The 23,301-nt window shown below is 35.8% G+C and overlaps 1 protein-coding gene across 2 annotated transcripts in view; it reads right to left on the bottom strand.

Annotated features, from left to right (window-relative positions):
- Positions 1-17,301: 17,301 nt before the first annotated feature.
- The window catches only part of ndst3 (N-deacetylase/N-sulfotransferase (heparan glucosaminyl) 3), a 186,640-nt gene continuing 180,640 nt past the window's right edge, over positions 17,302-23,301 (bottom strand). For both annotated transcript variants that reach the window (XM_022681787.2, XM_049472364.1), the window contains exons 13-14: positions 21,781-21,883; positions 17,302-18,927 (exon numbers count right to left, since the gene is read on the bottom strand). In XM_022681787.2, the coding sequence (XP_022537508.2) occupies positions 18,808-18,927; positions 21,781-21,883 (223 nt within the window). In that variant the 3' untranslated portion in view covers positions 17,302-18,807. The remainder of the gene's footprint in view (positions 18,928-21,780; positions 21,884-23,301) is intronic.

The following is a 23,301-nucleotide window of genomic DNA, read 5'->3' as shown; positions in this document are numbered from 1 at the left end:
TTGAAAAAAAAAATCTGATATTGCAAACAAAGAAGAGAACATAAGTTACCTTTTTTCACTTGTAATATTTTTTTTTTACAATTAATCTTTTGCAATAACACTTTTTCTTTGCGTTTTGTGTTTTGCGCTCTGCGTTCGTTTTTTCTTTTTGCAATACTTTCCCTCCTTTGCATTCCTCCGTTTTGTTTGCGAGTCCATTTTTTGCTACGGGGGCGTGGGGAGAGGAGAAGGGCGTGGCCAATATGGAAAGGTGGGTTATGGAGGATCGCGTCATCAGCTGGAGCCTCTGCTTTCATATGTAATGCTGCAGGCCGGCCAGTTCAACCGGCCGCCCTGACGGACGCTAACCAGGCTGAACAACAGCTATTTATAGTTCATAAGTTAATGCTATTCATTTATTTTACATATATATAATTACTGAATTATATAATATTGTTTTTTTTAGTGGTTAAATTGAGCAAAAGGCTGAATTTAGCTTCTTTTTCTCCAGTGTGCTTGCATATATTATATATATTATATATATATTATTTTCTGATATTAAAATGTGTTTGTTAATCTGGAAAATGTAAGTATAAGCAAAAAACAAAGTGGGACTAAGGGCTACCTGTATTATAATTTTCATTGCCGTCAAATTAGGCTAATTTGTGCTTGGACCCCAGGAATCTCCATACGGGGCTACAATGTTTTTTATATATTTATAAAAGTATTCAAACCCCTTGAAGGTTTTTTTTGCTGATTTCAGGGCATTCTGTTTTCACTCGTTTTTAATCGCTCAGGTTTTCAAAAGATTATTTCAAACCAAAAATCTTAATAATAATAATATAAAAAAGAAAAAAGGGCACTTTAAGGGCATTTTAAATGTTTTTTTTTTTTTTTTTTACTAAAAGAATTAATATCATTACGCTCATTATTAAGTGTGCGCGAGAGAGAAAGTCCAGCTAACAACGTTGTGTTTCTTTGCTCAGACTGTTGTCAAACTTCTTCTAAAAGCTCCTGTTTACACGACAAACACACACGGCACACTGGCCCATTGTGCGAGCGAATGTTGTTCACTGTTTTAACCCGTTATCACGGGACAGAGGAATGGGGACATGGGACGAGTGAAAGCCCCTTTCTACACACATTCTCTGCTGGGGAGGACAAGTCAGGACTGAGGACAAACAGAACACGATCCCTAACAGACGGATGATCACAAACCATCAAACCGAGCTGAACTGCTTGAATTTTTGCACCAGGAGTAAAGCAGCTTAAAGGTATCCAAAAGCAGTGTGTAAGACTGGTGGAGGAGAACATGATGCCAAGATGCATGAAAACTGTGACTAAAAAACAGGGTTTTTTGAGGTCTGAAAGCTCTGCATCTTTTTTTTGTTGTTGTTATTTCAGCCATTTCTCATTTTCTGCAAATAAATGCTCTAAATGACTTAAATGTTTTTATTTGTAATTTGGGAGAAATATATTCTGTAGTTTATAGAATAAAACAACAATGTTCATTTTACTCAAGGGACATTCCAGGATTTTGGTACATTTCCTGTCCCACCACATTTTCAAATTTCAAATGTACATATCCAAAATATCTAAATGACTATTTTTTGTCAAAAATATACTTGTTATAAGACACACTGTAAAATTTGGTGGAAAAGTAAGCTCCTTAGATATTATTCCAAAGAGCGAATACCTTTGGACCACCTCAAAAAATGGCCGTTTTCTCTTGTCCCACACATTGGGTGACCAAATCCTTTGGCAAATTTAACAATTAAAATAAGCTCTAAATAAATGATTTCCTCTTGTATATTGTTGATATGTATCTCCTTTACTTATGAAAACAACTTCTTTGGTCTACATTGTTTTGCATGTTAGAGTTTTTATGCTGTTAAGTTGTGTCCCACAACATGCGGCTCGCAACCCTGTTACCATAAGGAATTTTACCTGCAGAGAAAGAGTTAAACATATTTAAAGTGTACTGACACAAAGGAAGTGACATCACAAGGACATTTTCTGGCCACATGGCAAGACCAAGGGTAAAGTGCTCTAACAATTTTCAAGTTTTTTTTTTTCCAAATATGTTTGTCTAAGTTGTGTGTGTCACTCAGTGAACACAACCCTGTTACTCATATTGTAAGACTAATAATGAGTCGAGTCAAAATTTACTTTATATACTTATATAACCATGTTTGTCCTTGATCTTGTGTACATTTTACAGTTAGCATCTGTTCCTGGGTTAAAACACAACTTAGCCTAGATTTGCAACCCTGTTACTCGCAACCCTGTTACTGTAAGTTACCAAATATATTGCATAATCTAATTAAAAAAACTGCTTTGATACCTGAGCTTGACGAATCAAACTTTTTGATAGTCTATTACCTGTATTTAATAAATATATGAATAAAAATGATCAAATTTTCAGAAGTGACCACCCCTGAAATGTACCAAAATCCTGGAATGTCCCTAAAACATAAACCTATAATCATTGTTTTAATCATGTTTGAATCAGTCTGGCTTTATTCTTATTTTAGTTTTTATTTCCATTTTTACTATTATTCTTTTACATGTTATTCTTTTACCTATAAATAGCAAAATCAGACAAACCGATTCAGAAACCTCCTCTGACATCCTCTGAGAAAATTACAGACTGAATTATCTACTGTTTTTCTCTGAACTCTTTTTCGTGGTCCTCCGGTCATTTTAGTCCCGTCCGGACAGGATTAGTTTCTCTGTGAAAAATATTTTACATTAAACTCTTGCATCCGGACTGCAATTTAAAAAACAGGAGCATGACTGAGTTTCTAGGCTTTCCCGGTCATGTGACATCGCAATCAGTAGCTCCTCCATTTCCACTCACTGTTGTGTTTTACATGGATCTCCGTGGAAACGCGCGCCCAAAGTGTAATTATGGTGCGTAGCAGTGGACAAATGGCTATTTTATTAAATGTGTGATGTGGATCTGGACGGGACTAAAATTGCCGGAGGCAAATTTTCTCAGAGGATGTCTGAGTAAAAGACACACGTGGTCATTCTGGACGGGAATAAAATCACACAGGACCCTCCATAAAAGAGAAAATTACCCCAGGACCCCGTGATGAAACTCAGAGATTAGGACTAAAGCCTTATCCGGACGCACATCTCTGAGTTTTATCAACTTACGTTTAATAAAAAATGCTATTTGTCCGCTGCCACGCACCATAATTATACTTTGGACGTGCGTTTCCATGGAGATCCACGTAAAAAAAACACAACAGCAAGTGGAAATGGAGGAGCTACTGAACGCCGCGATGTCATGTGACCGAAAAAGCCAAAAAAAAAAAAATCACTGGTCCTCCTGTTTTTACAATTGCAGTCCGGATGCAAGAGTTTTAAGAAACTAATCCCGTCCGGATAGGGCTTAATAATAACTAATAATTTAAGTTAGTTTGATGATCTTAAACATTTAAGAATGACAAACATGCAACAGAAATTCAAAATCATGAAGGGGCAAAGCAGTGTATATGATTTTTTGTTTTAGTATGGCTTTTACTTTTCAGTTTTTAGTTTTTGTATTTTACTTAAAAGCCCTAAAAAAAATTACTGCAAAACTTTTTAAACTGGATTTTGTACCATTTCTTGTTATATCATTTGTTTCTTTCCTTCAGAGGAAGTCTAAAAAGTATAAAAGTATGTGTGAAAGTTTGTTAGAAACTTTTTTTTCACGTTTACACAACAAACAGAAGTGTACACAGTCCACAGGCTCTTTGTACACACACGTTTGTATTCAGTCTTTACGGGGACACGAGACACTGACTGAATTTTAAAAGGACGTCTGGTCGGGTCCCCGTTATGTAGCTGTAATGTCCCCATTTTGTAGCAATGCTTGGTATTGCAGTTATTGCAGTGCTAGATGTTGAGCTGATCTGAGAACATCATTTGGCTGTGGAAAGTGAAACTCGTCCCTTCACAGAGACCAGCATTCGCCAGCTATTGTGTAAGTTCACTGCTGTACTGGGAACAGTTTTTGGCACGTATTTCAGAGCTTCTTTGTTTTCTGCTGCGCTTCAGGCGGTGGTTCAGGCTGGAAGACTGATCTTCTCTGGGCTTTGAGTAGGACGGACAGATAGCAACACTCGAGTCTTTTATTATTTTAGCAGTTTTACAGCCGTTTTACTGTAATCGAAACCATAAAAGTCCTTTTTTATGGCAATAAAAGTATGCTAAAATTTTATTGTTCAGTGAAACAAGCAGAAAAAAACACTTTTTATGTCATGACTTCATTTTTTAACATGAAAACAGATGGATAAATCATAAGAAAATATTTTTATAGAATGACATCAATTGTGCACACAATTTTTTATTATTTTATATAATTAAAAATTCAATAAACGAGTAACACTTTACAATATGATAGAGTACATGGTAACACTTTTTTGGTACCACTTTAAAATAAGATTACCTTTATATAGGCTTTACGAATGGTTTATAAAGGAGCTTATTAATGGCTATTAATTAGGCTGCAAATACTTTTAAACTCATCAACTAATAACTATCAAAGTTCAGATATTTCTATATACTGATCTTAATTAGTGTTTTCCATCAATCAGCATTAAACTTGTCATATTTATATATTTGTAAGTATGTTTAACTCTTTACTAAGTATTTAAATGACTAAGCAAACAACGGATTACCATTGCCTTTTCTTAATTAATGTGTTGTAACTGTTTCTCTAATCAATAATACGTAATAATCTAGTTTATAAACCATTTATAAACCCTTTATAAGGGTAGTCTTATTTTAAAGCGGTACCGTTCATTTTAAAGAACACAAATTAGGCACTCATTATTATTATTATATTATTATTTGCTTAATAAAGCCTTAATTAGACATTTGTAAATTATTTATTTATTCACTACTTATTATTAGGCTTTATTCTGTGTTATTAAGTGTTATTGGTGCTTAATTAGGGGTCTGTGATTGATAAAATATCAATCACAGATTGATCCTCACTTTAGAATATGGTGCACTTCCTGGTGTATTAGTGACTTATTAAGCTCTTATTAAGCTCTTATTAAACTCTTATTAGCTAAATTGTGATGGAGATTGACTTATTAAATGTTTATTTTGTGCTTTTTAGTGTCTAATTAGTGATAAACAGAACCTCACTTTAGAATATGTCCCACTTCCTGGTGTATTAGTGGCTTATTAAGCCCTTATTAACTCAATAAATTGCACCACAGCTATAACTCACAGCCATAACTCATAGATCATAGATCAAACTGCTGCAAATTACACACTAATAACATGTAGAATTAGCTAATAGTTAATGCTTAATAATCTGATTCATAAACATGGTGTTGACATAACTGTTTATAGTGCACTATAAGAACTAATACAGCCATTATTAATCGTTTCCACATAACAGACCCCTGATTAAAGCACCAATAACACTTAATAACACAGAATAAAGCCTAATAATAAGTAGTGAATAAATAAATCATTTACAAATGTGTAATTAAGGCTTTATTGAGCAAATAATAAGACATTAATAAGTGCCTGATTTGTGTTCCTTAAAATAAAGTGTTACCAAGTACATTTACCAGTATTTTTAACAGTACTTATGACAGTAATAAACATATTGATAAACGGTTATGTCACGTCCTGGCCCTTCCTGTTCCGTGTCTGACCTGTTCTGTATAGTCCCTGTCTAGTGCCTTTATCTGTGTTTCATCTGTAGCTCCGCCCCCTCGTTACCTTCCCCACGTGTTCCTTGTTTCCTTTCCTGCCTTGTGAGTGTATTTATAGCCCTGTGTTTCCTGTTTCCTTGGTCGATTCTTGTACGTGTTTACGTCAGTCAGGATATTTGTTCTGTTTGTTCCCATAATTCCTATGTACTCAGTGTTTTTTTTTTGTTTATTTAGTTCTTTGTTTATTTTTGTATTTTTAAGAAACATACTCGCATTTGCACATTTAAGAAATGTGTCAACCACAGTAGTTACTAATTGACACTAGTTTAGAGATTGTTACATTGTTAAAAGTTGTAAAGCCTTAAAGAATGTTGTGAATAATATTACTAATAATAATAATAATATTTAAAATAAACTTTGTACTGATTAGTAATGTGTAATCTAGTGTCAACTAATAGAAAGTCAGTTGAGAAATTCTGTCATAAGTTCTGTTTATTATTAATATGCTCTTATTATAAAATACAGTGTACCAGTCAAAAGTTTGGACACACTTTAAATTATTATTTTTTTTATTATTTTAAAATGTTCTACATTGTAGAATGTAGATTAATGCTAAAGTCATTCAAACTATGACGAAATATGTAAAAAAATAATTTGGTAAACAAATAACTGTTAAACAAAACGAAATATGTTTTATATTTTTCGATTCTTCTTGCTTAGATAAAGACAGTTTTGCACTTTGCATCTTCTACAGCCTTTTCTCACTCACATTTATGAGGTAGAGTCACCTGGAATTCAGGCTTTCAGTTAACAGCTGTGCTGAACTAGTCAAGAGTTAATTATTTGAATATTTATTGTGTTTAACAGCAACAGTAACAATTTAAGGTGAGTCAGTCTGAACATTTCCAAAAAAAAAACTTTAAAAGTATCCTCAAGTGCAGTCGCAAAACCTTCAAAAATGTAAAAAGGATGAAACTGGCACTCATCAGGACTACTCCAGGAAAGGAAGACCAAGAGTTACCTCTGTTGCTCAACAGAACTCCAGATAAGAGCACCTAAACACTTCTTCCCAGAGTATTTTGGTTTGTTTAACACTTTTACTACATTTACTACATGAGTCCTTATTCCTCGTATTGACAGCAACAAATTCAGTTAAAGTAATTAACTCTTGATGAGTTCAGCACAGCTGTTAACTGAAAGCCTGAACTCCAGGTGACTCTACCTCATAAAGCTGACTGAGAAAATGCTGCACAAGATGTGCAAAAGTGTCTCTATCTAAGCAAGAGGTGCTACTATTTTATAAGAATGTACAATATAAAATATGTTCTGGTTTGTTTTACATTTTTTTTTTGTTTAATAAATAATTCTGTAACTTTTTCTTTATAATTTGGATGAGTTTAGTATTAATCTACAATGCAGAACATTTTAAAATAATGAAAAACACTGAATTTAAGGTGTGTCCCCACTTTTCACTGGCACTGTATATTAAGGAATGGAATGGAAATTACATAAAATCAAAGAAAATGTAAGAAAGACACTGCATACTGTCTGAACTTTTGAAAACAATAATAATGATAGTCATTGTAGTAATTTAATCAATTTAATCAAGAATATAAAATATACAGCTGTGGATAACATAAAGAGATCACTTCAGTTTCTCTGATTTTGCTATTTATAGCTAAATGTTTGAGTAAAATAAACATTGTTGTTTTATTCTATAAACTACAGACAACATTTCTCCCAAATTCCTAATAAAAATATTTAAGTCATTTAGAGCATTTATTTGCAGAAAATGAGAAATGACTAAAATAACAAAAGATGCTGCAGAGCTTTCAGACCTCAAATAATGCAAAGAAAACAAGTTCATATTCATAAAGTTTAAGAGTTCAGAAATCAATATTTGGTGGAATAACTCTGATTTTTAATCACAGTTTTCATGCATCTTGGCATCATGTTCTCCTCCACCAGTCTTACACACTGCTTTTGGATAACTTTATGCTTTACTTTACTCCTTGTACAGTTTTACGTCAGTCAGGTTATTTGTTCTGTGTTTTTTTTTTGTTTATTTAGTTCTTTGTTTATTTTTGTATTTTTAATAAACATACTCGCACTTGCACATTTAAGAAATGTGTCGACCACAGTAGTTACTAATTAACACTGGTCATGTTAAAAGTTGTAAATCCTTAAAGAATGTTGTGAATAATAATAATAATAATAATAATAATAATAATATTTAAAATAAACTTTGTACTGATTAGTAATGTGTAATCTAGTGTCAACTAATAGAAAGTCAGTTGAGAAATTCTGTCATAAGTTCTGTTTATTATTAATATGCTCTTATTATAAAATACAGTGTACCAGTCAAAAGTTTGGACATACTTTAACATATATATATATATATATATATATATATATATATATATATATTTTTTTTTTTTTTTTTTTTTAAATGTTCTACATTGTAGATTAACGCTAAATTCATTCAAACTATGACGAAAACGTAAAAAAAAAAAAAAAAAAAAATTGGTAAACAAAAAACTGTTAAACAAACCGGAATAGGATTTATATTTTAGATTCTAAAAAAAAACATTGGTGTTTTATTGGTGTTTTATTCTATAAACTATGGACAACATTTCTCCCAAATTCCAAATAAAAATATTTAAGTCATTTAGAGCATTTATTTACAGAAAATGAGAAATGGCTGAAATAACAAAAAAAGATGCAGAGCTTTCAGACCTCAAATAATGCAAATAAAACAACAAGTTCATATTCATAAAGAGTTTTAAGAGTTCAAAAATAATCAATATTTGATGGAATAAACCTGATTTTTAATCACAGTTTTTTTTCATGCATCTTGGCATCACGTTCTCCTCCACCAGTCTTACACACTGCTTTTGGATAACTTTATGCCTTTACTCCTGGTGCAAAAATTCAAGCAGTTCAGTTTGGTTTGATGATCAGCTTGTGATCGTCCATCTTCCTCTTGATTATATTCCAGAGGTCTTTTAATTTGGTAAAACAATCTAAGAAACTCATCGTTTTTAAGTGGTCTCTTTTTTTTTCCGGGGCTGTATAAAAGATTATAATTCTAATAATCTAATCATATATTCTTTCTCTATTTATTAATATTATTTTTTTTTCTTTTAAATGATAAAAAAATGTAATGATGAAATGTAATGTACTGCTGCAGGACAGGTCTGAGCTCACAAGTGTAACTGCAATTCCACCTTGTGGTGAGGCTGTGCTAAAACAAGCCATTTGTATGGGTTTTTTTCAGGTTATCTCCAAATTTGACTAGATATTGATGCTCTGGAATGAGATAAGAAATATTGTAGGTGTAGTTAGAGAAGCTTAAAGTGTATAATAATATTTAAGTTCAATTAAAGTTTATTATGTGCTATCTTATATAAAATGTAAAACGTAAGAAGAGTCCAACAGCCCTGATCCAACTGAACAGCCAATCACAGCAGTGGAGCTCTAAAGTTCAGCAACCTAACTGCCGCCGCTTAACTAGTTAAGAAATGAATCGTTATTATTATTGTCCATTTCTTAATTGTTTTGTGATCGGGGGCTGAAATAATCTTTTATTAGCTTTTATTTTATTTACATTTTCTGTATCACCTTAAATTCGGCAGCCTCTGCCGTCTGTTGCAGCATTTAAGGTGGAACAGGAAAGTTAGCTGGCTATCTATCTATTGCTCTTTGAGGCCAAAAAGTTTTATAATTTTATTATTATTGTTTATTTTATTTTACTTTTCCGTTCCAACTTTTTTAATAGCAAGAAAAAAATACACAAATGTATGTGTTTCTTAAGGCCGCCGTCTTGCCAGTGATTCTCACAGCACTCTTGTTCATAAATCTACCTTCCTGCCTACTTACCTATCGGAAGCATGATCCATCCGCCACCATGCCTCACATCTGGAGACGTGTGCCAATGGCTGCAACAAATGGCTGCTTTTTACTGATTCTAATGCCACTGGCTGCAAAAAAAAAAAAAAAAAAAGCATGCATCCATCCGCCACCATGCTTAACAGATGAACACATGTTCTTTTCAAGTAATTCTTTTGCTTTTTTAGGCCAAAGTTCCGAGTTTTTCTTATAATGCTTTTTTTCAGAAATAGGCTGAAATAGGCTTTTATTAGCGTTTATTTTATTTTACTTCTCTGTTCCACCTTAAATTCTGCAGCCTCTGCCATCTGGTGCAGCATTTAAGGTGGAACGGCAAAGTTAGCTTGCTAATGAGACAAACTACTAGTGATTTATTTCTGCTTTTTTATAAAAAGAATGGCCATAAAACATACTCACATTTATGTGTTTTTTTGGCCGCCATCTTGCCAGTGATTCTTATAGCACATACAATACATTCTATCTATCTATCTATCTATCTATCTATCTATCTATCTATCTATCTATCTATCTATCTAGTGTATGTCTGTCACTTTCAAGCACAATTCATCCACCACCATGCTTAACAGTTGAAGACGTTTCGTTTCAGAAAGTTCTGAGGGTTTTTTAAAGGCTTTTTACTAATCTATCTATCTATCTATCTATCTATCTATCTATCTATCTATCTATCTATCTATCTATCTATCTATCTATCTATCTATCTATCTATCTATCTATCTATCTATCTATCTATCAGAAGCATGATCCATCCACCATCATGCTTAACAGTTGAATAAGTTTCTTTTCAAAAAGTTCTGAGGTTTTCTTTGAATGGTTTTTACTAATTCTAATGGCTGACACAAACATTACCAGTCTCCTATCTATCTATCTATCTATCTATCTATCTATCTATCTATCTATCTATCTATCTATCTATCTATCTATCTATCTATCTATCAGAAGCATGATCCATCCACCACCATGCTTAACAGTTGAAGACGTTTATTTTCAAAAAAGTTCTGAGGTTTTTTTAAGGCTTTTTACTAATCCATCCATCCATCGATCCATCAATCCATCTAATGTATGTCTGTCACTCACAATCCATCCACCACCATGCTTAACAGTTGGACATGTTTTTTTTGTTCATGAAATTATTTTACTCTTTGAGGCAAAAACCTTAAGAGGATTTCTTATAATGACTTTTTACTGCTTTTTACTGATTCTAACGGCTCACGTAAAACATTACCTGAAGCTGCTGTATCTGCACGATCTTATTCGCTACAGTCCGGTCACATGACTGGCTGATACGGAAACACTCCTAAACAATTACTTACCTGAATATTAGGGATGTTCTCTTAAGGTAAGAGTATCATCTGATCTTTGTGTTTAAATAAATAACAGAGCTCTGCAGTTTAGATTAGAAGAGTTGCTTATTAATTCTGCAGTAAAATCACTATCACTACAAACCAGATGGCACTCTAAACACTCTGTTGTTTAATAAACAGAAACTACACTAGACTGCCACCCTGTGGCAAGGCTGTGGTATAAACACATTTTAAGGTGTTTTATATATTTTAATATAGATGTTGTTGCTCTGGAATAAGATAAGAAATATTGTTATAGTTAGAGGCGCAATATAAAAAAAATATATGTGATAAAAAAATAATTATCTATCTATATATGTCTATCTACAGCTCTGGAAAAAAATAAGAGAGCACTTAAAAATAATGAGTTTCTTTGATTTTGCCAAATTGAAAACCTCTGGAATATAATAATCAAGAGGAAGATGGATGATCACAAGCTGTTATCATCCAAAAGCAGTGTGTAAGACTGGTGGAGGAGGGAAGAACACGATGCCAAGATGCATGAAAACTGTGATTAAAAACCAGCAGGGTTATTCCACCAAATATTGATTTCTGAACTCTTAAAACTTGAATATGAACTTGTTTTCTTTGCATTATTTGAGGTCTGAAAGCTCTGCATCTTTTTTTTTGTTATTTCAGCCATTTCTCATTTTCTGCAAAATAAATGCTCTAAATGACTTAAATATTTTTATTTGGAATTTGGGAGAAATGTTGCCTGTAGTTTAAAGAATAAAACAACCATGCTAATTTTACTCAAACATAAACCTATAAAGAGCAAACTCAGAGAAACTGATTCAGAAACTGAAGTGGTCTCTTAATTTTTTTTTAAATATAGAAGCACCAATTTTTTGCACAAACACAAACAGACAGAAATAAAGAGCGAGTTGCAGGGTTACTAAAACATATTTCCAGTGTTTAATATATATTTATATATTTATAGTTATGTACATATTTCCAAAGCACTTTCTCACTGAAATGAGGCAAACATTCTCCAAAAAATAAGAAAAAAAAGATCAATCAAAAAGAAAAAGGAAAAAAAAAAGGAAAAATTCACAGATTCAATGAATCGATCAGCTCCCGCCAAATCACCAACGCTATTGGTTAATCTGGCAACCGAACATACACTCTCTCTCTCTCTCTCTCTCTCTCTCTCTCTCTCTCTCACACACACACACACACACACACACAATGTTCTCAGGATCCGTTCAGCAGCGAGCCGTTTAATTCAGTGTTAATTCAGAGTAAATATATATATTTTTATTCATATATTGTGTGTATCTGTTTGCTTTGCTCAGGTCCAGTTTAATTAACAGTATCGATTAGTCAGTGACATCATCACTCCGTCAGCTAGCAGCTTGCAGACGACTCCCACCCACCAATCAGTGTCCAGCGTGAACGTGCGTTCCACGAATCCAGAGGTTCTGAACAGCTGTTTGGTAAAAGAGTTCATTATGGAGAAGATGATGAGCGAAGAGTGAAGATCAGTGCAAATATTGAACATGAGCGATGATGGTCTGGAAAAATGGCTGCGTCCCAATTGTGTACTACACGCTAATACTGTTATTGGAACAACACCAAAAAAAAACGAAAAAAAAAAAAAAACGTAAAATATGGGCTGGACAAATTATTGCAATCTTAATATTTAACTTAATATTTGTTTGCACACCTTTAATAAAGAAAAGAATAACTGAAATCAATCTCTCAACTGGAATTTTGGAGGACTCTTATTTTGAAAACTGTTCCAGGACTTTCATATTTGAAGAGTTCCTTCTCTCAACAGATATTTTAGATGCAAACACATTTCTGGCCACTTTAGAACTCTCCAAGGTTTTATTTCCATCCATTTCTTGGTGCTTTATTGAAGTAGGTTTTGGGTCATCGTCATGCCGGAAGACCCATGACCTAGAACACAAACCCAGCTTTCTGACACTGGGTTCTACTGTACATTAAGACCCAAAAGAGTCAAGGCACCCAAAGTACCAAAGGCAGCATTTTGGGAAAATGGCTGCGTCCCAGTTGTGTGCTACACACTAATACTGTTATCGGAACAAAAACAGAAATCAATTGCTTTCTGTAACTATCTGACAAACAAAAAGTTTCTTACATCTCTCAACTGGAATTTTGGAGGACTCTTGTTTTGAAAACTGTTTCAGGACTCATATTTGAAGAGTTCCGTCTCCCAACAGCAATTGTTGGATGCACACACCTTGCTGACCAGTTTAGATCCAAAGTTTTGTTTTCATCCATCTCTTGGTGCTTTTTGGCTCTCAACTGGAATTTTTGAGGACTCTTATTTTGAAAACTGTTCCAGGACTCTCATATTTGAAGGGTTACTTCTCTCAACAGATATTTTTAGATGCAAACACATTTCTGGCCACTTTAGAACTCTCCAAGGTTTTGATTCCCATCCATTTCTTGGTGCTTTTTTGAAGTAGGTTTTAGGTCATCGTCATGCTGGAAGACCCATGACCTAGAACACAAACCCAGCTTTCTGACACTGGGCTCTACTGTACATTAAGACCCAAAATCTTGATTATCTTTAGTAATCTTCAGATAAATCTTCACCACAACACCAAAAAGAAAAACTCCAAAAATGGGCCAGACAAAACTTAATATTTCTTTGCACACCCTTAATAAAGAAAAAAGAATAACTCAAATCAGTTGCTTCCTGTAACTATCTAACAAAAAAAAAGGTTTCTTATACCTCTCAACTGGAATTTTGGAGGACTCTTATTTTGAAAACTGTTCCAGGACTCTTATATTTAAAGAATTCCTTCTCCCAACAGCAATTTTTGGATGCAAACACCTTGCTGGTTTTGTTTCCATCCATCTCTTGGTGCTTTTTGGCTCTCAACTGCAATTTTGGTGGACTCTTACTTTGAAAACTGTTCCAGAACTCTCATATTTAAAGGGTTCCTTCTCTCAACAGATATTTTTTAGATGCAAACATATTTATGGCCACTTTAGAACTCTCCAAGGTTTTGTTTTGTTCAAATATAAGAGTCCTGGAACAGTTTTCAAAATAAGAGTCCACCAAAATTGAAGTAGGTTTTGGGTCATCGTCATGTTGGAAGACCCTACAAGCCCTACTGTACAATAAGACCCAAAATCTTGATTATCTTTAGTAATCTTCAGATAAATTTTAATGATGCCAAGGCACCAATTGCCAAAGGCAGGAAAACAACCTCAAAACATATTTTGTTTTCAAGAAACTAGAATGTAAAACATGTTTTTAGTTATTTGACCTTTGTTTTTTGTTAAGTACATAAAACTCCACACGTGTTCATTCATAGTTTTGATGCCTTCAGTGAGAATCTACAATGTAAATGCGCATACGCATTGAAAAAAAGAGTGTGTCCAAACTTTTGGCCTGTGTTGTATGTCGAATTTGACTATTTTCCCTCTACTTTTTGGTGTTGTTCCAATAAAAACAAAGAAAATAAGCATGTCTACAACAAAACATGGAATAGCAATAATTTTCTGAGAGAAATACTTTCTACTAATGTACACGTCACGCCTGGAGCTGTCAGCGCTCTCGTTTCCCCCACACTCAGCTCTATCCACGATTCTGCAACTCAAGACTACAATACCCAGAACACACCTCACAGAGACTCTGGCGATCATGTGACGTTTCCAGGAAGTAATTCTCAGACAGTAGACGTAGAGCTAATTAAGTCTGTTTTAGGCAAACAGGTGTCAGTAATTTGGAGAATTACTTCCTGGAAGCGTCACATGATCGCCAGAGTCTCTGTGAGGTGTGTTCTGGGTACTGTAGTCTTGAGGTGCAGACTCGCAAACAGAGCTGAGTGTGGGGGAAACGAGAGCGCTGACAGCGCCAGGCGTGATACTACTAATACTACTAGTGTGGGTGTGGCGAGTTAGTACACTAAATATTAACATCTATATATTAGCATCTATATATTTTGAAAAGATATAACAAAATATTAGCAGAAATGTCAGGGCTGTATTCAGTTTTTTGAGATACTGTAATATGGATATCTAGGTCGACTCAACTTTGACATTTTTTTATCTGTGCTACATGCTACATACTCAAAAAGTAGTTAGCATTAGCGCTTAGTACACAATTTGGACGCACCATTAAAAAAATTCTAAATAATAAACTGTTATTTCTAATTTTTCCCATTTTCTCCCCAATTTACCCAACCCACTCATTACTTATAGGGACCTCCCCCTATCACTAGTGATGCCCCAACACACCAGGAGGGTGAAGACCAGCACATGCCTCCTCCGATACATGTGAAGTCAGCCACCGCTTCTTTTCGAGCTGCTGCTGATGCAGCATTGCCGAGTAGCATCACGACTCGGTTCCGATACATCAGCTCACAGACGCCCTGTGCTGCGGACATCACCCTAGGAGTGATGTGGGGAGAGAGCGCCATCTACCCACCCGGAGGAAGCAGGGCCAATTGTGCTCCCTCTGAGCGCCGGCAGCTTGATGGCAAAGCTGCATGAACTGGGGTTCGAAACAGTAATAAAAAAAAGAAAATAAAATAAAATATTTTAGATGTGCCAGATGAAGATGATGATGATCCAGGTGTGAATCTGTTGTTTTCAATCAATGCATGGTACCTACAATACTCAACTCTACTCAATTTTTTTACCTGGTACCTGTTTCTTTCACAACCAAAGCACAACCCCCCCCCCCCCCCCCTCTTTACCAAGGTTGATGTATTTGTTGCATTGTATTCTGTACCGTATTTAGTGCAGTTTGTTTCAATTTGGAGTCACGGTCTGTGTGAAGAGGACCCTTTTTTATATTAAAAATATGAAAAGCATGTTTAATATATACAGCCCTGAAAGAAAATAAGAGACTACTTAAAAATGATTTTTACCAAATTGAAAACCTCTGGAATATAATCAAGAGGAAGATGATCACAAGGCATAAAGTTATCCAAAAGCAGTGTGTAAGACTGGTGGAGGAGAACATGATGCCAAGATGCATGAAAACTGTGACTAAAAACCAGGGTTATTCCACCAGATATTGATTTCTGAACTCTTAAAATTTTATGAATATGAACTTGTTTTATTTGCATTATTTGAGGTCTGAAAGCTCTGCTTTTTTTTTGTTATTTCAGCCATTTCTCATTTTCTGCAACTAAATGCTCTAAATGACTTTAATATTTTTATTTGGAATTTGGGAGAAATGTTGTCTGTAGTTTATAAAATAAAACAATAATGTTCATTTTACTCAAACATCTACCTACAAATAGCAAAATCAGAGAAACTGATTCAGAAAAATTGAATATGAAAAATTGAGTGTGCATCTAAACCGTGTATTACAGCTAAATAAACATAATTTAACCAGGTTTATTTAATCAACAAATATAATCAACAAATATACAGCAGAAAGACAAATAAAAATACCTATTTGTAGAAGAGTGCAACATTTTGGATTTTTTTTATTATAAAAAAAAATAAATATAATACATCTGTTTTCAGGTTAAATCCACTATATTTTAAACATAATGTTATGTATAAGCCACAATTTAAAGTTTTTTTCAGTCAAAAATCTAATTATCACATAAAATCACTGATATCTTGAAAACCACTTTCTATAGTATTAATCCTGTACGTTTCAAATGATATTGCTGTAGGAGTTTTATGGGAATTATGGGATAGCAAATGTAAGAATATTGCCTATTTTGTTGTATACTGACCAAAAATTAGACTTTTTATTAATTTTCAAAAAAGTTTCAAATGTTATCACTGAAGGAATTTTGAGTTATGGGATGGCAAAAATAGGAAAATGGCCCATTTGGTTGAATTTGGATCAGAGTTTGAAGTCCTATAAAACAAGAAAATCAAAGGATTATCGTATCACACCACTAAACTCAGTAAATACCTCGTTCTCTTGTATTCAAAGTATATATTTCAAGAGATATTACTGTAGCATTTTGGAGTAATGGGAACTGAAACCTAAGGAAAAATGTCTTTTTAGTTTTGCATGAAGCAAATTTAAAATCCTTTAAAACCAGCAAATCAAACTATTATCAAATTAAACCATTACATTCCTGAAGAACCCTTTCCATACTATTCTATACTATAAGTTTAAAGTGATATTCCTGTGGAGTTTTGTAGTAATAAGTGGTCAAACTTAGAAAAAAATGCCCATTTATTTCTGCATTTATTTCTGTTTATAAATAAGGGTTAATCTACAGTTACAGTAGATACAGAATCACCAGCGTAAATTTTTTTCAATTTGTGTACGTCATATCCTGCGCCCATGTTGCTCTGTGTTTGTTCACCTTGCCTGTTTAGCTCCGCCCCCCGTGTTACCTGTCCCCAGGTGTTTCCTGTCCCCTTCCATATATATATATATAGCCCTTTGTTTTCAGCGTTTATTGGTCAGTTCTTTTACTTCTTCACGTCTGTCATGGTTACTAGTTTTGTTTCTCGTTTCTAGTTTAGTCCTGGTGTTCCTAGTTTGTTTCCTGTTTGTTAGTTTTTCCTAGTTTTGAGTTTATTCTTTGGTTTCTTGTTTTGTTTCCTTCTTTTTCCAATAAAAACTTGCACTGTGACAGTGTAACTGGTGATGTCATTTCTTTAGGACACTTAACGCATACCTTGTTTGGTCAGGACTTTCAGACTTTTCAGTTCAGTTTGGTCCGAACTAAAATTCCAGGTTTGAAAAGTGCCACAAACCACAGTCCAGAAGGCCAAAAGATCAAAAAAGAGCTGGACTCAATCTGAATCTACTGAAGCATGGTCCAGTTCGCTTGATGGTTTAGTTTTCTGTCTAATTACAGGACGTGGTGGCAGGCTATCGTCACCAAAATGCAATTTTCATTAACGTTCTGGTGCTTCAGGCAGCAGTATGGGTACAACAGATTACAATGTGATTCTGTATCTACTGTAACTGTAGATTAACCCTTGATTATAAACCCTAAAGGGAGCAGAATTTGAAACAACACCTGTTACAACAACACTTGTAGGTGATTTGAGTGTAAAACCAAACCTAACTGGACTACTAAATGTACAAAATGCAATGTAACAAACACATCAACCTTGTCTAGACTCTTTTCTAGGTATGAAAACTTCCTTAGATCTGGTTTTGGTTCATTCCAAAGGCGTCCTCAGACGCTAACCCCAATGTTTTGTCGATTGACTGAGTTTGAATCCCAGATTATGCTACGTCTCCATCAGCAACCGGAGTCCGAGAGAGAGAGGACAGTTGGCCGTGCTTGCCTCTTGGTAGGGTAGACCCTAGATTCCAGATTGCTCCTTGTATTTTATACCTGTTTGTGTAAAGAACTTTGAATTGCAATAGCGTACGAAAAAGTTGCTATACTAATAAACAAAACTTGCCTTGTTTTGTCTTGCCTTGTTCCCAGGTATCAGGTGGCACATTTGCGTAACAGAAGTTGAGTCGAGTCGAGTCAAGTCGAGTTGAGAAGAGCTTTAGGTTTTAGGTACCATGCAGTGGTAAAAAAGCCTTTTTAAGTCTTTACACAGCAAACAGATGTACATGAAATTGCATTACTTGTGCAGAAGGAAGGAAAAACCTCACACACCAAACATCTCGTCTCGTTTGATTGACTACAGTACGTTTAGGGTGAAAAGGAGAAAACAAAATGGGTAAATATGTGATGCGAATGATCAAGCCCTGATCCTGCACACCTGATCCAGCTCCAGGAGTCCTTCAGGTAGAATCCAGTTGACGTAGTTGATGGTGGTGAACATGTTGCAGATGCTACTCCAGCGTCCGTGTTGCCACAGCCGTGCTGCAATCCCAGTCTCGCACTTGCCAGTCCAGTGGCTGTGCTGATTGGTGGACTTCTTCTTCTGTCTCCACCCCCTCTGGCACCAGAGAAGCTCTCGAGTCCTCTGCGGTACCGACCCTCGGTCCCTGGAGCAGCAGGGTTGCAGGGGTTTGGGGGACGTGGTCAGCGCTACCTGACCTTCTGGAGTTCCTCGCGAAGCCATGCAGGGAGCGGCTGTCCTAGCCTGTGGAGGAGCTTGGACAGCTCGATGTTATGATCCCTGTAGAAGCGAGAGAGAAATTGCCGGGACTGCAGAGAGAAAAAGAGAAAGAGAGACGCAGAGAAGGTCAGAAATCAATATTTGGTGAAATGACCATGATTTTTAATCATGCATGTTCTCCTCCACCAGTCTTTCACACTGCTTTTGGGTGACCTTATGCCACTCCTGGTGCAAAAATTCGAGCAGTTCAGCTTGGTTTGATGGCTTGTGTTAATCCATCTTCCTCTTGATTACAATCCAGTGGCTTTCAAAGCACAGTTTTCAAAGCTTTAATCAAATTAAAATCTTAAAAGCATTCAGCCCCCTTAAATCAATACTTAGTAGAGCGACCTTTCACTGCAATTACAGCTCCAGGTCTTTTGAGGAGATTTTTGATCCATTCTTCTTCACAAAACAGCTCAAGCTCAGCCAGGTTGGATAGAGAGCAATTTTCATGTCTTGCCACAGAAGTTCAATTAAACTTAGGTCTTTAGGACTTTAGGACTGATCATTATAACATGAAAAGTTAATATCCTTTGATTTAAACAGTTTTTCTGTAGCTGTGGCTGTCCGTTTCCTTTTTTGGAGTGACCCTCGAGGTATTTTAGAAATAGAATGAAAGTTGGCCCGCTGTTAATCAGGTTTTTATAATGTGAGATTCAAAGTTTGAACTCTAGGTGTCAGAAACGGGCCAAAGAGTCTAAAAGTGGAGAGAGTGCGCATTACTAACGCAGAAAAACGGGGCAAAGAGTCTAAAAGCGAAGAGAGTGCGCATTTCTAGCTCAGAAAAACAGGCCAAAGAGTCTAAAAGTGGAGAGGGTGCGCATTTCTAGGGCAGAAAAACGGGGTAAAAGAGTCTAAAAGCGGAGAGGGTGCGCATTTCTAGGGCAGAAAAACGGGGTAAAAGAGTCTAAAAGTGGAGAGAGTGCGCATTTCTAGCGCAGAAAAACAGGCCAAAGAGTCTAAAAGCGGAGAGGGTGCGCATTTCTAGCGCAGAAAAACGGGCCAAAGAGTCTAAAAGTGTAGAGGGTGCGCATTTCTAGGGCAGAAAAACGGGGTAAAAGAGTCTAAAAGTGGAGAGGGTGCGCATTTCTAGCGCAGAAAAACAGTCCAAAGAGTCTAAAAGCGCAGAGAATGTGCATTTCTAGCGCAGAAAAACAGGCCAAAGAGTCTAAAAGTGGAGAGGGTGCGCATTTCTAGCGCAGAAAAACAGGCCAAAGTGTCTGAAAGTTGCCGTAATTAAGGAGTTTTATATTAAGAGACATCATGAAATGAAACATCAATTTGAAAAATCTTAGTTTACACAACACTGTCAAAGATAAAGATAGTAAGTCAAGTAAAATGATGTGTAAATGAAATAATCAGGAAAATGTATTATTTAAAGTGGTATATTTCATTATTTGTTTTATTACAGAGTCTGTGGCCCGTGACTTTGCTCCTAGAGGTATCCTTGAGATAAGTTCCTTGGTCTTCATGATGCCGTTTGTTCACTAGTGTTTTCTAACAAACCACTAAGGCCTCCACAGACCAGCTGTATTTATACTCGACTGAGACTAAATTACACAAAGCTGGACTCGCATTGGATTTTATTTAGGGGTTTCAGCGTAAAGAAGACTGAATACTTTTGCATGTCACACTTGTTTTACATTTTTATTTGATTCAAATTTTGAAAAGCATGTATTGTTTTCATTCCACCTCACACATATGTGCTACTTTGTGTTGGTCTATCACTTGAAATCTCAATAAAATACATTTAAGTTTGTGCTTGTAAGAGAACAAAGTGTGAAAAAAAATTCTAAGGGTACGATTACGTTTGCAAACCACTCTATATAGCTGCACTCTATGAGTTTAGCGGGTCTGCTTGTCATGTGTGAATCTGCATCTGAGACTGTGAAGAAAAAAAAAAAAAAAACGAAAGAGCGAGGGAGGAAGAGAAATGAAGAAAAACGACAGAAAGGACCGGACAGATGGGCCTTATATCACTGCTACTGTGTCCAAACACTCAGACACAGCACTGACAGTTGTTATTGGTTATTCAGAGCCGTGGGCTTTATGAGGTTCATTTGCATAAATACGTAAAAAAAAAAAAAAAAAAAGATTAGATAGAGAATTTTTTTTCCCTTTAATATCTCAGTTTGGTTGTAAGGATTTCTGAATTAAAACTTAATTTGTTGAGTATAAAAATCTTAGGAAGTGTTTGGTATTGCGCCACTGCTCACAATGAAGGGGGGATGACCATTTAAATGGCCTGGGGGAAATACAGTATGTAACAGCCAGTATTCAGTAATGTCTACACCGTCCCTTTAAGTGCTCCTTACGATAAGTTAATTGGTACATGTGTAGCTACGCTGAGAGCATAGAGAACTACTAGAGTGTGTGTTGTGCTGTAACCACGTGTTACCACGGAGACCGCTGGACCGAGCTCCTTTGTTTTATTTATTTTATATTTGCAAGTAACACAATATACGTAATAAATGTGCTTTGATGCTGCATTAGCTTATGTATGAACCAAAAAATACATAAGTGTAATACCGCCAGAGTCTTTGAGTCCTATCTCCTCCATGTGCTTCATGTTTCACCTGCCCCATAGCTCTCTATCTGGGTCGGAGCTTAGAGTCATAATAACATGTTACTTAATTTAAAGTAATCACATGCATTAACGATGTAATGTTGACAGCCTAAAATATAAACATTTACAGACATGTTTATAATGCCTTATAATGTGGTATCTTGTGTTTTTAGAGTCTAACAGACATAACATTTCCTAGAAAGTGTTCCCAACATTCTTAAAACGTCCTCATAACATTCTCTGTTAGCTGGGATGTTATGATGCCGTATTACGCGTTATAAATGCATTCGTAATGCATTATAAGCACTAGGCTATATGTGCATGTGTAACGTACCTCAGCGTCCATTGGGGGGTATTTGCGGCCTTTGCTTTTTCCCAAGCACTTGGTTCTGCCTCCATCCAGCAACTGACACCAAAAGCCCTTCTGAGGATCAAACCTGACGGGCGAGAGAGAGAGAGAGAGAGAGAGAGAGAGAGCGCGAGAGGAAGAGAGAGAGAGAGAGAAAGAGATGAGGGATGAGAACTCAATCATCTTGTCTCATTTCGTCTTGACAGTCTCCAAGAAGTAAATCCGCCCCACATGGAAAACTCTGCAACACACGCACTCGCGCGCACACACACACACACACTCACATCTCAGGCTGACAGATGTCAGCTGTAACCTTGTCTAGTTGTCAGGGGAGACATGGTTTGGTTTGATAAGCACTCACACACACACACACACACACACACACACACACACACACTCACATCAGCACTCTCGCAGCGCGTGTGTAGGCAGGGGTGTTAATTAGTCCACCGGCTAAGTTGCAAAACACAGATCACACGTGAACGTTTGACCCAAACTACCGCATATAAACCCCCCCAACTACCCCCCCCCCCCGGAGTACCCGCACCTGCCAACACCCGCCATATTTCCCTCCCCCTCCCCCCCTCCAACCCCCAGCCTCGCTTTCAGCTACGCCCTCTTCTTCCTCCTTTCAGACGTTCCATTAGTCTCACACACTTCTGGACCCACATGAGACGCTATAAATGCGGAACTTGCCTTCTGTTCCACCACGCACTCGCTCACGTTTTAGCTAAACGGAAGGAAAAACTATAGTGGTGTGAAAAGGAAGATAATTTGAGTAAATACTATAAAAAATGAATACTGGTGAACCTTACCAGGAGTGACCAGCTGACCAAAACTACTCCAAAAGGGCATGGACAACTCATCCAGGAGGTCACAAACAAACAAAAGAACCCAGAACAACATTTAAAGAACTGCAGGTCTCACTCGCCTCAGTTAAGGTCAGTGCTAATTTTAAGATTTAATAATAAGAAAGTGACCGAAAAAGAAATAATTGTTGATAATCTAATATTGCTTGTAGGTGGCACGAGTTCTCCCCAATCTTTAATAATAACGGATTATTGATTGGATGTAGGCCCATCACCTCATCCCTGTGGGCTGATAAGGGAATCGCTCATTTAGGGAAAATATTTTGATATCCGGATTTAATTTTCCCAACCTTTAAAGCACTTAAATCATCTGGCATATCATCGATTAAGATACGACCAAGGGTCTAGTGTTCAAAATGTATCGTTATTTTTGCTTGAGGCTTCTTACTTGCCACTGACTACATACACACTCTGGAAATGGGAATATGCCCTGAATAGGACTGGGCGAAAATCTTATCACGATATAGTTTTCCATATCAGCCGATAACGATAAGTATCACAATATAAATCAAATCACTTTTTGTTGCACTGTTTTACTATTTTATATTTGTTGTTATTGTTGAGATTATCTACTGCTTATGTTTATTAAAATAATAGCCTTTACGTTTTGTTGCATTTAAATTATGCAAACATTTAA

Source organism: Astyanax mexicanus, chromosome 25, assembly GCF_023375975.1.
Source record: "Astyanax mexicanus isolate ESR-SI-001 chromosome 25, AstMex3_surface, whole genome shotgun sequence".
In the NCBI taxonomy this organism is placed as follows: domain Eukaryota; kingdom Metazoa; phylum Chordata; class Actinopteri; order Characiformes; family Acestrorhamphidae; genus Astyanax; species Astyanax mexicanus.
The sequence above is the reverse complement of the archived record's forward strand: the minus strand, read 5'-3'. Positions and strand labels throughout refer to the sequence as shown.